Source organism: Episyrphus balteatus, chromosome 4 (genome assembly GCF_945859705.1).
Source record: "Episyrphus balteatus chromosome 4, idEpiBalt1.1, whole genome shotgun sequence".
Taxonomy (NCBI): Eukaryota; Metazoa; Arthropoda; class Insecta; order Diptera; family Syrphidae; genus Episyrphus; species Episyrphus balteatus.
The window spans coordinates 74,688,924-74,703,967 of NC_079137.1; the positions used below are offsets into that span (position 1 = coordinate 74,688,924).

A 15,044-nucleotide genomic window follows, 5' to 3' on the forward strand; every position below is an offset into this window, starting at 1 on the left:
ATAAATTTGTGTGTATCTGAAAATTTAGGCCTTAACATTTATGTGTAATATTTTTTAAGTTTTATTTTGTAATAATAAATTCCACTTAAATGGTTAATACTTTGATATTTAATATATAGACTTATCGACTTCCTGTTTTTATTATTTTTTTTTCTTTAATTCAATTTGTAAGCTCAATTTACATTGCAAATTTGTAGTTTATTAATTTTTTATATTCTACAGAGATATACATAGTGAGAAGGGTTCATATTATTTCAATGTGTCTGGATTTTTTTTGTGTGTTGGTTAAAGATTTTGTGTGTTTTGTAGAAAATAGAATGTTTCAAAAAATATTTATAGTTTTCTTTTCTTTTTTTTTATATTTTTAGTTAAACTAAGATCTAAAAAAAAAAACTTAAAATAGAAAACCTCCTTTTCTCTTCTGATCTTCTAAATATTCTTGTGTAGAGAGCTGAATTGCCTGCTGAAGCATTTCACTTTCAGAAAGCTGTGCAAAACCTATATAAAATAAAACAGTTATTACAAAAAAATATTAAATACAATCAAAATATTGTAAACTAGTACCATTGGACATACCATCAGCAATATAGGATGACTCCAACAAGGATTGATAAAATGTCGATACTGGTTTCTCTGTTGACGTAGCTGGTGGAGTGAGAGGCGCAGGAGGAGATGATGACGTGGAAAAGAAGGCAGCATCATTATTTGGAACTTGTTTTGATGTACCAGGCGATGAGAAGGAAGAAGTTGAAGAGGAGGAAGATGGTGTTGGGGATGCAGAAGAAGGTTTATCTTCTGGTTTTTGTTGTTGGTTATTGGTGTTGTCGGTAAAGAAGAGTGAGCATGTTATTGGAGTTGTGGGCCTTGAGCGTTTATTCGTTTCACCAGAATCACAGAATGTTGCGGTGGCTTTTTGTTGCTTAGGTGTTGTTAGCTTTTCATTTTCATCATTACTGTTTGGAGACACATTAATGTTTTTATTTAGTATTGTAAACGTAATTTATTTGTATTTATTTATTTTATTGAAATTTATACAAGCATTAGTGATTGGATGTTGTCTAGCGTTACTTGTACTATGGTGTGGAACATGCAAAAATCGCTGTAGCTTGGGCGCAAGCTACGACGAGCTGGTGCGAAATCTTGAACATTGATAAATACCATCGGACATTCATTATTAGAGCTGAGGACATAATTTCTTTTCAAAACGAGAGTTTTTAAGTCTATAAGAATACACCTAGCCTCATTACGTGGCATAACTTAGTTTTTATAAATTTTACGTTAAGCAAACTTGGTATTTTTTTTCTAAACTGTTTCAACTCTTTTTTATTTTTAATTCGAATTATTAATTTCGAATTATGAAGCCCAACATCGAGTAAGAAAAGTCAAATATCACTCGTAGGCCTTTCTAACTATCACATTTCTGCAAAGAATCAAAGCTATGTTTGTATTCAAAGCACAAAGGATTTAAGATTTTTTAGAATAATGCTGAATCGAATTGAAAAAAAAAAAATTATAAAAAAAACATTAACAATTTTTATGTGGCATAAAAATAATTTTAAAAAAATGAGCGAATGTTTAATTAAGGAGTATTTTTCCATGGTCTTATTATGTTAATAATCACAAGAGATAGGATTTTCATGCACTTAAAAACGAAAAATATTCCCTTAAAAATAGAAAATATAAACTTAAAATATGCATTTAAGACCGCATAATTTTATAAAATATCAATATTTATATAAACATTTTACGTTACTTTTCTGAAAATTTATATAAACGAAACCATTTACTTTATTTATTGAGGTTTGCTTTAAAAAAAATAAAATTGACCAAAATTTACTATTTAATTATTTGATTGTGCTGGAGTTAATTTTTGAGTTTGGACAACGTTTGTTTCTCAAATTTGCATAGTAATTGGTTGTGTTTTAGAATTTGTTCCAATTGAAGTTCAGTCACTTTTGGTCAAAAATTTCAAGAGTGTAATTTCGTTATATTTGACAAATTTTGGGTAAATATGCACAAAAAATATGCATTTATTTTAAAAATATGCCAAAATATGCAAATAAATGCAAAATATGCATTTATAGTAAAATATACAAAAATATGCACTACCATTGAATGCCATTTTAAAAGAAATCTCCTGATTTGTATACATAATTCGTTGCCTTATAGAAATTCGATCCCTATTAATCACAAAACCAAAACAGCATTATTATTTTATTTTTTTTTAACGAAATCTAATTGTAATTTTATTTTACTAACAAAATAATTAAATCAGTTCGTAATTAACTTGGTTATTTGCGAATATAAGTTGTTTTTAATGTGTATTTTTTTTTAACACATAACAAATGCAATTAGTAAAACCATGTTTTTGAATTGATGATTTTTTTTTTAATTTTTTATAATTTTTTTTTATTAATGAAAGTGGTATTAAGTCCATTTGCGCGTGTGAAAACCAGTTAACTATGAGAATTTTAATAAGTTTGATTCCATTTTAATATTTAACATGTTAATAATCTAAAATGCTTCACCTGAAGTCTTAAATGTCTCGAAACACTTTCAAATACAACAGCTCATATTGTTTTCGCCGAACTAAGTAATTTTAAAACAATTTAAGAAGCACAGAATGAAATCCAAACAATTCAAGTTTTCTTAAAAGAATATTATGTCGAACACGATCAAATGCCTTTGAAAAATCGGTGTTTACTGTGTCAACTTGTAATCGATTTTCCAAGAAGTAGAGTAATGATGGAAGACTTTCACGTGTCTAAAAATATCCCTTGACTTAAAGATAGATCAAAAATTTTGCAAAATGGGCCTGAAGGGTTGTATTTACAGTTCTTTAAAATAATCGTTGGAAAATTTTCAGATTCTACTGAAAAATTATTTTCAAGGAAGAATAAAGTCGCTAGCACATTATCAACAGATTTAGAGCATCAATATCATTAAAAGAAATGAAAAGAATTTATAAATTTTGATTGAAAAAATGAGGCCAAATTATCGCAAATTTTATTTACATTTTCAGATGAGACAGACCCTTTTGTACGATTAAATCCCAAACGGTTTTCGTTTAGTATTTAAAAATGATCAAAAATATTTTGAATTGATTTTTATGTTAAATTCTAGAGTGCAAATAATGTATTGTTTGTATGTAAATTTCTTTAATTATTATTTGACGATATAGATCACGAAAAGCAACTGATATAATATAACATTTTTTATGAAGTTTATTAAACCAAACCGGTCTCTTGGAATTTTTAAATTCTTTTATAGAAACGAAGTTTAAAATAGTATAAATCTACAGTATTCCTAAAAATAGTATAAGCTAGCTTTAAATAAGTACTAATAAAAAGATGTTGCCAATCAATTGATTCTAAGTATTTAGTGAGCGGTAATCAGAACAACATTGCAAGAATATTTCAAGTGTTTTGTGATGGACACTATTATCTATGTTTATTATTATTTTATTTGGAAAATTTTTATTTTTGGAACAGATTTAAACTTGTCATATTGTCAATCACACTGAACTCAAAGTTTTTTTTTTTTTTAAGAAAAGAAAAACTTACTCTTTCTCTTCAGTTACATCATTTCCAGCATTGCCACCAATCTCACGTCGACGTCTCTTGCTAAGTCTCGAATTGGCTCCACGATTCTTTGATTTCTTACCCCGATTAGAACTTTTATCACTCGAAGGATGATCATGCGAGCTGGTACTACTCATATCAGTGTCATCACTATCAAAACACAATTCCGAATCCTTTCGCAAACTTTGTGCAAAAGCAGTCAATGATTTCGGTGACAAATTGCCAACATTCAAAGCAGACAATGCTGCTGGTGTAATTGCTGTAGAGTTTTCTGGTGATGTAGGCGATGGCGCTGGTACAGGCGGCACTGACCCCACCGATGAGGTGGTTGACGATGTCGAAGAATTAAGACTATCATTGGTAACAGTGCATGTGGAGCTTCTCAATTGATGTTGGTGGTATTTTGAGGGCGATGCAACTGCAGCTTCTGCTGAGGTTACTGTAGCTGTGGTGGTAGCTGCAGTAGAAGCAGCAGCAGCATTACCACTGCCACTGGCATAGTTGCTGCTGCTGCTGCTGCTAGTTGTTTCAGATTCGCTGGTGTTGGCTTTCTGTTGCATATTCTCTCGACACCATTGCAGATAGGATTCACGAGCAATTTGCTCTTCGATTGCCTCATTTGTGGCTTCCCAATCGGTTGTCTTTAATTTGTCTTCAAACATTGTCTTGAATAAAAGAAATAAAATTACTAAAAACCAGCTCTCATTTTTCTAACAAAATCACCTGTTCAATTTCAAGTTGTTCGCTAAGAACCATTGCATCTTTTGTTTGCAACTCAGGCTTATATCCGGCTAAGCCCAATCCCACACCAACTGTTGCATTGAAAGGATCAATAATTGCATTGTAATGAGATCCTCGCTGATAGGCAAGCCTCAAGGGAGGATATCCATTGTTTTGTTGCTCAGCATTAAAGATGTTTATTGGCACTGGAAATTAATGATTGAATGAATAAATTTTGTTGATTCTCAATTATCAATAATAGGTGTTTTTTGTAATAATTCTTAAAGTTTATTAAATTACCGACTTAGATTTTGTCTGGTTTAATATTTTAGTATAATATTCAACATAAATTAATAAGACTAGTGTTTGCTCAATATTAACACCTAAATGTTTTACATTCGATTTTCTTCTAGTCATGATTTTTCAATCATCAGTTAAACTATCAAACGAAAATGTCAATATAATGAAAACTAAAAATTAAAATAATTTAATTGACTTATTGGAAATGGTTCGATCAAAAGCGTCGAGCACTTTGTTCAAACATTAAAAAAGTACACACACCAAAAATGCGCTCTACGCTTTTTGATCGAACCATTTCCAATAAGTCAATTTAATTATTTTATAGTTTTTAGTGCGTGATAAAAGCGTATTTTTAGTTTTTTAAACTAAATATTTTATTTTTTACTTTTTAGTCTTATCATGATTGAAAGTAGGTTCATTTTGACTTGGGTTGTATCAGCCGACAAAGCCCCTCCCTAGGGTTTGGACAACTAAATATTGTGTAGTCATCCGAACTACATAATGTAATTTACGTACAAAGTTTCATTTCGATACGATAATTGGAAGTAGGCTAAAATTGATTTGGGGTGTTTCGACCCCCAATGTTCCTCCCCAGGGTCCGGACCACCTGGAATATCTTCAATTTATTGTAGTTCTTAAGAAGCTTGAAATAATTTTTATAAACAAGTTGGAAAATTGAGGTTTATTAACTTTGCTGATAAGTCATTGTGCCACACAGAGTCGAACGCTTTTTTAAAGTTTATTGAGCAAGGAACTGTGTATTCTTTATTTCTTAAATTTTTCAATATTTAATTTTTAATATACAGTAAAACACGCTCTGGAATAACTCATTCGAAAGTCGAACTGTGGGAAGGGGATGATGTTATTTTCTGTAACATAATCCGTTTTTTTTTTTTCAATAAAATTCGATAAAAGTGAAACAGGCCTGAAATCTTCCACATTTGTAGTATTTTTACATTTTTGTATTAGCACATAAAGGAAAATAATTGTTATTAATTCAGTTACATATTTATAATAACTGTGAAATTTTGACAGAGATATTTTTATACGTCTACCAGTTTGATTTACATTCCAAGACATGAATAAACTATTTATTGTATTGACATTCATTGTTGAAATGATATTGGAAGGTTTTTTTATTTAAATAACTCAATAAAAGAAAAAGTGGAATAGATTGTTTTCAATTCTAGGGGACACTCTTTAAAGAGCTAGTCAGCCTTATTAAGAATTTTGTTCGTATCGGAAATTTTCTACGATTCTCGAAAAAAAACAATCACAAAATCCGAACGTAATGACGATTTGTATGAAATTTGCCATTACGAACGGACTTCGTGATTGTTTTTTTCGGGAATCGTAACAAATTTCCGATACGAATGGAATTTGTTAGAAACTTGAATTTCAATATTTTTTTGAACAGTCTGAGTAGTATCTATCTCAATGCAGTTTTGAATTGAAAGATCTAAATTAAAAGGATTCCAGTTAGTTCTATAGAAGGATTTTATCAAGATGGGAAGAGAGATTTCACCAAAAATTATCGTCAAAAATACAGGACTATATATATCTGAGAAAAGGTAATACAAAATACAAGATACATGGGATAACGTAACACAAGAATAATTTTTTGGTAAATGACAAGGATTTAGAAGATTTGAAGATATAATGAACAAAAGATACATTTTAACTTAAGGCCCATTAAATGTCTTGACAAACTTACTTGATTTATAACAATACAACTCAATTGGTCGATTATAGAGTTCCGACATTAATTGGATTTCTATGTGATTGCCATGGGAATCCTTTTTGCGTTTGCGTTTAATGTAACTGTTGACATCCTCGGTAAGGAATTGTGAATAGTACTCGCGATTCTTGTACTAAAAATAAACAAAACAAACATACAAAGCTTAAACTTTCTCAAAAACCAGCAAAATTATTTAATTTTGAACTCACAAGGTAGTCCATTGTTTGTTGACGAATTTGATCGTGCATTTCCTCATCTCCATAAATTTGCAGCGATATTGCTCGAAACAAACAAGCACCATCTTCTTCAATATTTTGCAAAATGAATCCTTGCTCAGACATTAACTTGTCAAATTGCTCATCACGTAGTTTCCATTCATCAGGAGTTATTATGTCTTCTTTGTTGCGAAGATGTTCATCGCCGCTATTATAACCGGAGTAAGCTTCTTCGACGGCTTTAATTAGACTGGCAGTTGATATATCAACAGGAGCTTGTGCTTGACATGATGCTGAAGCTAGCGGTGATTGCTGTTGTTCAGTTGGGGTTTTATTACCGATAGCAGGAACGCATGCCTGATGATGGGGACTGATGCATTTTTGTACAGTTGTTGTGATCTTCTCACGCTCACGTTTGTGGTGTTCACGTTTGGATCGTCCACTACTGTGATTGGGTAAAAATATCTTGTTTTTTAACGAGATTGTTCCCATTGAAATTTTTTAAGAAAAACTTACCTCTTGTGGGGACTACGACGATGACGCGAAATCTCTTCAAACACATCTCCACGACGCTGTGGGCTCTGCAAATTTTCAAATAAAAGAAAAGGTTAACATTCGTGAAATATGCAACTGCAATTCTGGAAGTGTTATTGGCAGTAATTTGCAAATAAGGACAAAAAGGGCTATCGACGATATCGATTTAAGTTATTTTGTTTTGGGACAACGTGTATATAAATATGTATAATAATCTATTTGATAGGATTAAATGTCATGGATTAAATGTTGTGGAACGAATTTAGTCTATTTTATGTATTGGATTGTTTAAGCCATGCCGAATAAATTATTCGCCAAGTTTCGATGTTTCTTCGTTTGACACTATGAGAGAGGATCTAAGATATTCGTGTATGTTCTGTTCTGTTTCGCATTCTGTACATTCAGCTGCCATAATGAAAACGAAATTACACTAAAATGCAAAGGAATTTACATTTTTGAATGGTATTTCCTATACCTAGCACCTGATGGAAACTATTTACAAAAAACAAGTACACTTCCAAGTAGTGCTCAACAATATTTTCCATGGTATTTGCGTTTTGTATGACCTCAAGTGCCAGTTCTTGTGATTGCTTGTTGTGATGCCTGCTATTGAGAAAAAAGTCGACTGGAATGCGGAACAGTTTTATACATTCGTCTCTATTATAATAAATTGTAGTTATTAAAATATGTATCTGATGTGATGTCGGGAACTTAAATAATATTAACTTCTTCGTCATAAATTACTGGGCTGGGTTTTCCATGACGAGATGAGTTTTTGTAGACATGTTGAGGAAGATAATAAGTACTGTAGTTTTTCTATTATTAGAAATTTAGGCTAAATCAGCTAATATGATTTGTTATTGTTGACAGTCTCATTGCGCTGTTTTTTTTTTTTTTTTTTTTTTTGATTTACGGGATGTTAATAATACAAAAAAGTGCAATGTGGCTGTCAATTATGACAAGTCATATTAGGTGATTCAACTTCTAGATCCTTGTTTTACTAGGTACTTCACTTGCAGACTTAACTGCCCATAACCTCGTAAATGCCCTAACTACATTTTTCTTACTTCTGAGTTATAGAGGGAAACAGTAAATATAATATCGCAATTTGCATGTAAAAATGAAAAAATCAAAAGTACATTTTGAATTTTCTGACGTATTTGAAGACCTAGGATAAAAAAATAAATGAGGATAAATCAGAAACAATGCCCTAACTCCAAATATGCAAAAAAAAAATCAAAATCGAAAATTTTTGGGCCTTTACGAGATTATGGGCAGTTAACTAAACTATGTTTTGTTTAAATAGAAATAAAAACAGTTTTGTTCTCGTTCTCAGTCTTTTCTGTGATTTAAATGGTCGTCTCTGCCAACACTTACAGCTATGGACAAAGAAATAGCACACTTTTGATTTTTCTTACAAAAATTGGATTTATTTGGGACCTTTTAACTTAAATATTATATCAGGGCATGCATTAGCTTATGGGGATTCATGAAATTAATAATTATAAATTATTTCATTTCAATTCAATTTTTGAAAATTATGATTTGTAGAGAATACCCTTTTTTCTTGTGGACAAGGAAATAGCACACAATGCGAAAATCATAAAAATAATCATTTCGAAAATTCATACAATTTCCAATACATTTAATACTACTAAGTTAGTAACTTGTAAGTAGACCACGGTTTTTCAAAGTTCCTTGGCACCTCTTTGGTAAACTTTCAACTAACGTCTGGTATCCACTTTGTGGAGTATAATACCACGCTTCTTTGATTCTGGCCCAAAGATCGTTTGAATTTTCGAATTTTGTTTCCCCAAGCTTAACCTTGACATCAATTTATAAATTTTCTATGGGGTTAAGATCGTGAATTTGAGATGGCTAGGTGCAAACATCGATTTTTTGGTCCGAAAGCCTATCTTGTAGTTAAAATTATTATTATTATTATTAATTCTGCAATCCACCTAACCAATGGGTCCTCACCATGCCACGAAAATGTGCTCCAGACCATCAAATCCTATCCTCCTAGTTTCATCTTCTTGAGATAATATTTTGGCTTGTTCTTTTTACATTTAGGGCGATGGACAAATGTTTTGTCATCGGTTCCAATGAGGTTAACCTTTATTTCATCACTCTAAAAGACTCTCATTCAAAACTGAATGTTTTTATTCAAATGTTTTTTAGCTAATGTAAGGTGATCTTTGAAGTGTCTTTTTTTTATCATTGGATTTTTCTTGCTTACCCGTCTATACAACTCAGCATCATTAAGTATCCCTTCTTAAAAGTCAGCTTGACACTTTTTTCACCAAATTCTATATTTACTTCGGGAAAAATCTTGCGAGATGACTTAAAAGGCCCACATTTGCGTTTCTTTGTGATCGCTCTATCCACTCATATGGAAGTTTTGCGGTAAAGAAGTTAACGTAATTTAATTTATGTGTTTAAATTTCTATTTGCTCTTTCTAAATAAATGCCTTTATCCATCATTTATTCGATAAATTTAGAGTTTTATTTATTTATTAATTGAGAAGGATTTTTCCCTTGACTATGAAGATCGAAAGTAATTCTCCCTTTTTTCGCAGTTTAATTATTTTTTCTGCCTATTTTTTTTTTTTTTTTTTTCAAAAATACTTGTTAATTAAATAGTAGCAATAAAATAAATGCATTTTCGTTTACAACGTTTGAAAGCGGAAGAAAAATTTAACGGTTAAACAAATGTGTGCTATTTCTGCGTCCACTAGCGAAAGGGACAGGAAAAGCATTATATTGCTAGTGCAAATAAATATAGAAAACAACGGTACTTTTAAGATATTTTTATCTCTATCACTTTAATTCGACAATATACCAAAAGAAAAGAAATTTAAAAAAGCATTCCTAATATCTAAAATTCGATTCGCATGATTTTTCTCAATAGTGTGCTATTTCTCTGTCCATGGCTGTATATTAAAAAATGTATAAGATGTTTTTACACATTTTTTTATTTGTCAGTTAAAAGGAAATACCAAACTCATAGGCACTTAAAATGACACTTAAATATCAATTATTTTTTGAAGTGTCTATGAGCATGACGAAAGTAGTTAATAGTTTTATCAACTGCACCTGATAGGTGCAATTATAGAAATCGCACAAATTATAATCGAAAGTTAGAGGCCCAATCGAATTTATTTACTTGGTACGTAATAAGAATTTGGGGCGACTTTCCATTAAGGGCGCACACCTAGAGTTCTGATTTTATTTTTTACAGTGAGCATAGGGTCTCAATAAAATACCTTTAAAATATTAAAGTTAGGAAACACCCCTAAGTATATGATTAAAAAATAAATATTTAAATTTTTCATTCAAAATGTAGGGGAGAGTGGGGCAGTTTTGAACACGGGGCACATTTCAACACTGCATATACAATTTTAGTATATCAATCTTTTTTAGAAGTATTTCGATATTTGAACCCGTCAACACGATATCCATAAATGTCAATGACTTTCCATCGTTATCTCGGCTGACTTTCAGATTTATAGGTGGAAGGAAATTTTAATAGTGGTTTTGCATTATTTCAGTTTTTTAGTTGTAAGAGTTTAAAATAAAAAATTGGTACGTGATTTCAAAACGCAATACAATTTTTGTTAATGGTTAATGAATTTTAAACTAATTGACGGTGAATTTTTGAATGAATATATTAATGTTAAATATTTATTCAACATTTTATGTAGTTGACACAGTTGGGGCAGTTTTGAACAAGTATGGTGGGGCACTTTTGAACATGTTCAAAACCGCCCCGAGCAGTTTGTATCAGACATTTTAGGGACACTCGAATGTGTTTTATTTAATAAATCGTAATGTTTTTATAAAAAAAATAATGAAACTAGCATTTGTGGGCAAAATTAAAGAAAAAATGGGAATATGTAATGTATAGCATAATTGAAGATTTAAAAAAATGCCTAAATTCTTCAAGTTCTGCTAGACTGTTCTCGATGAGAACTCGATTATATATTGCTTAAGCGTTATAGAAATTAAAGTCAAGCTACCTACACCAATTAATGCTCCTGGTACATGAAGAACATCCGCTTTGTTAACATTTGGATTTAATGTCTAGAAATATAGGTTGATCGCAAAATAAATCTATTTTACTCTGAGAAGCATAAATGGTATGAATACCATTTTTCTAAGATATATTTTAAATGAATTTTTCTTTGTTTTTGTTTTTCTTTTGAACTTATAAATGTGACAAACTGATAACTATAGTTTAAATTTTCATGTTATTTTTTCTGAGTTTTTATTATTTGTTGGAATATGATATAATAATCAATTTGGAGTTTTTGTATGTTCTTATTAAAGAACTAATAAAAAGTTAAGTATTATTTATTCATTACAACGAAACTAATACTGCTGTTCAAAACTGCCCCTTCCATGTTCAAAACTGCCCCATACATGGGGCACTTTTGAACATAAGAGCCTATATTTTTAAAACATCAAAATTTAATATAAATAATTTGTTTAACTAACCAAATGTTCTTTGAAATCGAAGTTCAATGTTAATAAACTTTACAGATCAAGAAAACGAACATATGTATTTCGTTCAAGCAGTGGCGAAAGCAAAAAGTGTTAAAATGTGCCCACTCTCCCCTACTTGGACTCACTATAGGATTTGAGGTGGGGACAAGTTTGGGTATGTAAAAAAAACTAAAAAAAAATTTTTTTTTTCTTCGCGTCGTCATTTGCATGCATTTTGTATGAAAAAATGAACTTTAAAAAATTAACTAAAAATATAAATACACGTTTCCTAACCAGTGTTGCCAGGGCCGGCTATTTATAGCCAAACCGGCTCCTTCAAGTTTTCTCCGGCTCCTTCAAATTCTGATTTCCGATTTATCAAAATTTGGCTCCTTAAGTTCTCAATTTGGTGATTTTTGGCTCCTTCAAAATTAAAAACTTTTATAATAAAAGTCTTCGAAGTAGAATCTGACGTCTTACTTAAAAGCGCAATTGTGAATGTACCTACTTCCGTTTTCATTCATATATGAGTCGTTCAGAATTATAATGGGTCAATTCCACTTCTCTTTAGGTTGAATGTTTTAAGGTCTTAAAAATAAAGGGTTTCGTTGTATGTCAAATAAAATAAAAGAAAGACATTTTGGAGATATAGAGCTATCGATCTGTGATACATTTATTTCAAAAGTTTCTTTAGCTTCTGAGAAAATGCTTCTCAAAGTTCAGAATAATGCACAAATTTCAAATGGACTTGACCCATTATTGTTCTGAACGCCTCATATAACTTGAAGTCTGATAAATTTAATACGAATTTTAATAATATTCGCGTATTAAAATTCGTGCGCCCCTAAAGGAAAGTTGAGCCAAGAATTTAATTAGCAATACACCTGGTGACATTCTAAAATTTTCTCTCCGAAAAGTCTATCCATAGAAAAAAAAAACATAGAAGATATGCTGAAAGCCTTTCCTTTTATTTTTAACTTCCTCTTGGAAAACTAATTATTACCATCGCCATCGCCACATTCAAACCAAAGAACACCTGACTTTTTAAAAGTTTTCCCTTTAAACCCAATCATTGTTTCCATCTTATTCAATATTAAACAAAAGATGACCTCACTTCAAAATTGCACCACACCACTTCGACTTCGATTCATCCATGGTGGAGCACTCTCTCTCTTATATTATATTTGCAATTAACATCCAACTGTGAGAGTTTAGCGACGACAACGAGCACATATGAATGTACGCCATTTCCTAAACGCGAAATGGCTTCCATTCTATATTTCCTCCTATCCAACACCCGAACTGATATCAATTCGAATTGAATTCCATTAGGAAGAAGAGCCTGTGTGTCGTGTGTGGAATCCTCGTTCGCGCACACCCAAAACCAAATCTCCTCATTCTTAGAGTGACATTCTCCACCAACGAGAGATGATTCAATTGAAACAAAAGTATGTAATACAAAAACAAAAATAAACAAAACTACCTTCTTCCACCCCCAAAAAAAAAAGATAGATGAATCTCCCCCAACCCCATTTTGAACTATTGACAACACAAATAGCACATGCTATCGCAACTTTTGTTGCTATTCGCTTATTCCTAGAGAACCTATCTTGTCGTTGCACTTCTCTACTCTTGGTAAATAGGAACAAAAAGAGAATCAAATCAAATCAACAAACATTCACACACTAACAACAACTTACCTGAGCTGCATGGCTGTCGATTACGACATTGCGATGTGTGGAGCGGACGACATTTTGATTTGGAGCCTCTCCTCCGCCGACCACCTGAACATGACCATGGGAGTCTTTTTTTCCGCCATCGGCAGACTTTTGGCTTCCAACTGGTTTGATTGTCATTATTATAATATTATTATTATTTTTGTATTGCTTTTAGTAGAGTTTCTAGTGAATTGACGACGACTGTCAGACTGTTTTCTCAGCTGGTTTTTGCTGGTTGTCTGTCTTTGTCACTCCGTCACTGTGTTGTTGTTTTTTGTTTTCTTCACTCTTCTCGCTTATTTTTTTTTTAATTACGCGTTTTCTTTCTTTTGTGCCTCCTTTGTGTTCTCTACACACTCATTCCCTTTTTTGCTGTCTTTTTTTTATCTATTTTTTTTTTTTATTATTTTTTCATCCACCCTGTATTTCAATGAAATTTTCCATAACTTGAAATTGAAAAAAAAGTTATTCTTTCATTTTTTGATCGAAAATTTATAGATATTATGATTGCTTTTCAATAAAATCAATATTGTTTATGTTTTTAGAGATTTTTTTGATAGTTTTCTTGAGTTTTTTTCTCAAATTGGACTACGAACGTGTACGATGACGAACGGATTTCACTTTGAAGAAAAAATTCACGACCATATTTTTTTTTTTTTTTTGAATTTTCTAATGTATACAGAGTTGTTGTTTTTCTCTAGTGTTTAGTTCATTTGAGTGGATGAATAGGAATGAATTTTTTTGGTGTGAAATAATGTCAATTTTCATATGGGCGCCATGTTTTTTTTTTCATATGGTGAAGTGGGTTCATTGGAATTTATTTTTATATTAAGGTGAAGTTTGCACTTGTACTGTTGAAGAATATTATGGGAAGTTTATGGTTAGTTTGTTGTATGGTTATTTATTAAAAACTAATGAAGAAAATTGATAAATTAATGCTGGATTTACATAATCCACCATAATATGAATTGATTAGTAATAAATTTTAATCGTTTTTAATTATTGTATTACAAATTGAACTAAATAATAAAAACTTGAAGAAGTAAGGTACACTCAAAACGTAGGTAGGTATTGGGGAGAAAACAATGGAGAGTTTTCACTCATTTGACACTTAAGCCTAGTACGCAGATCGCGCTAAAATTTATCTTTCATACAAATTTCCTCCAAAGATAAATTTTAGCGAGGATTTTTAGCCAGGTAGTACGCAGTTCACGCGCTAAATTCGAATTCTCATCTACTACTTTTGCAAAAAGTCTCCACTCAATTTAGCTCGCGAAATAATGCTCAGCGCATTTTTTCACAGATAAATTTTGACATTTTTGTGGTTGTTGTTGTTGCTGCAAGGAATAAGAGGCAAAAAAACCTTGGAATATAAAAAAGAAGAGGAATAAAACAAAATGAGAGCGTAAAAAAGGTATTCTTCAGGTAAAAAAAATATGTAATGTAATATTGAATGTAAGCTGGTATAAGTAAATGAAACTGTGATTCAGCCGTTATTTTTAAATTTAAATTTATCTTGGCTTTTAGCGCACGCGTGTAGAGATAAAAATTGTCGAGATAAAATTTAGTTTAGCGCGATCTGCGTATTGGGCTTTACTTTTTACTGTCCTATGCATTTTTCTTGACTCCAAGAGCAGTGTTGACGTTTTTTTTTAACTTTTAATTCATATATTTCTTGCTATAAAAATTATTTTCGGTTGATTTTTCTTGATTTTAAATTAATTTTGAATTTTTTTATTTTGAATTTGACAGA

The 15,044-nt window shown here is 31.1% G+C and overlaps 1 protein-coding gene across 2 annotated transcripts; it reads right to left on the bottom strand.

The window, feature by feature from the left end:
- Positions 1–141: 141 nt before the first annotated feature.
- LOC129918169 (uncharacterized) lies at positions 142–13,943 on the bottom strand. Of its 2 annotated transcripts, none has more exons than XM_055998544.1 (8): positions 13,274–13,943; positions 7,071–7,135; positions 6,549–6,999; positions 6,316–6,472; positions 4,305–4,507; positions 3,564–4,246; positions 577–953; positions 142–498 (listed from the first exon to the last, which is right to left on the bottom strand). In XM_055998544.1, exons 1-8 carry the CDS (start codon positions 13,427–13,429, stop codon positions 395–397), a joined length of 2,196 nt encoding a protein of 731 aa, XP_055854519.1. In that variant the 5' UTR covers positions 13,430–13,943; the 3' UTR covers positions 142–394. The 2 variants fall into 2 exon arrangements, with proteins under 2 accessions (XP_055854519.1, XP_055854518.1); XM_055998543.1 differs by having other exon boundaries at positions 565–953.
- Positions 13,944–15,044: the final 1,101 nt, after the last annotated feature.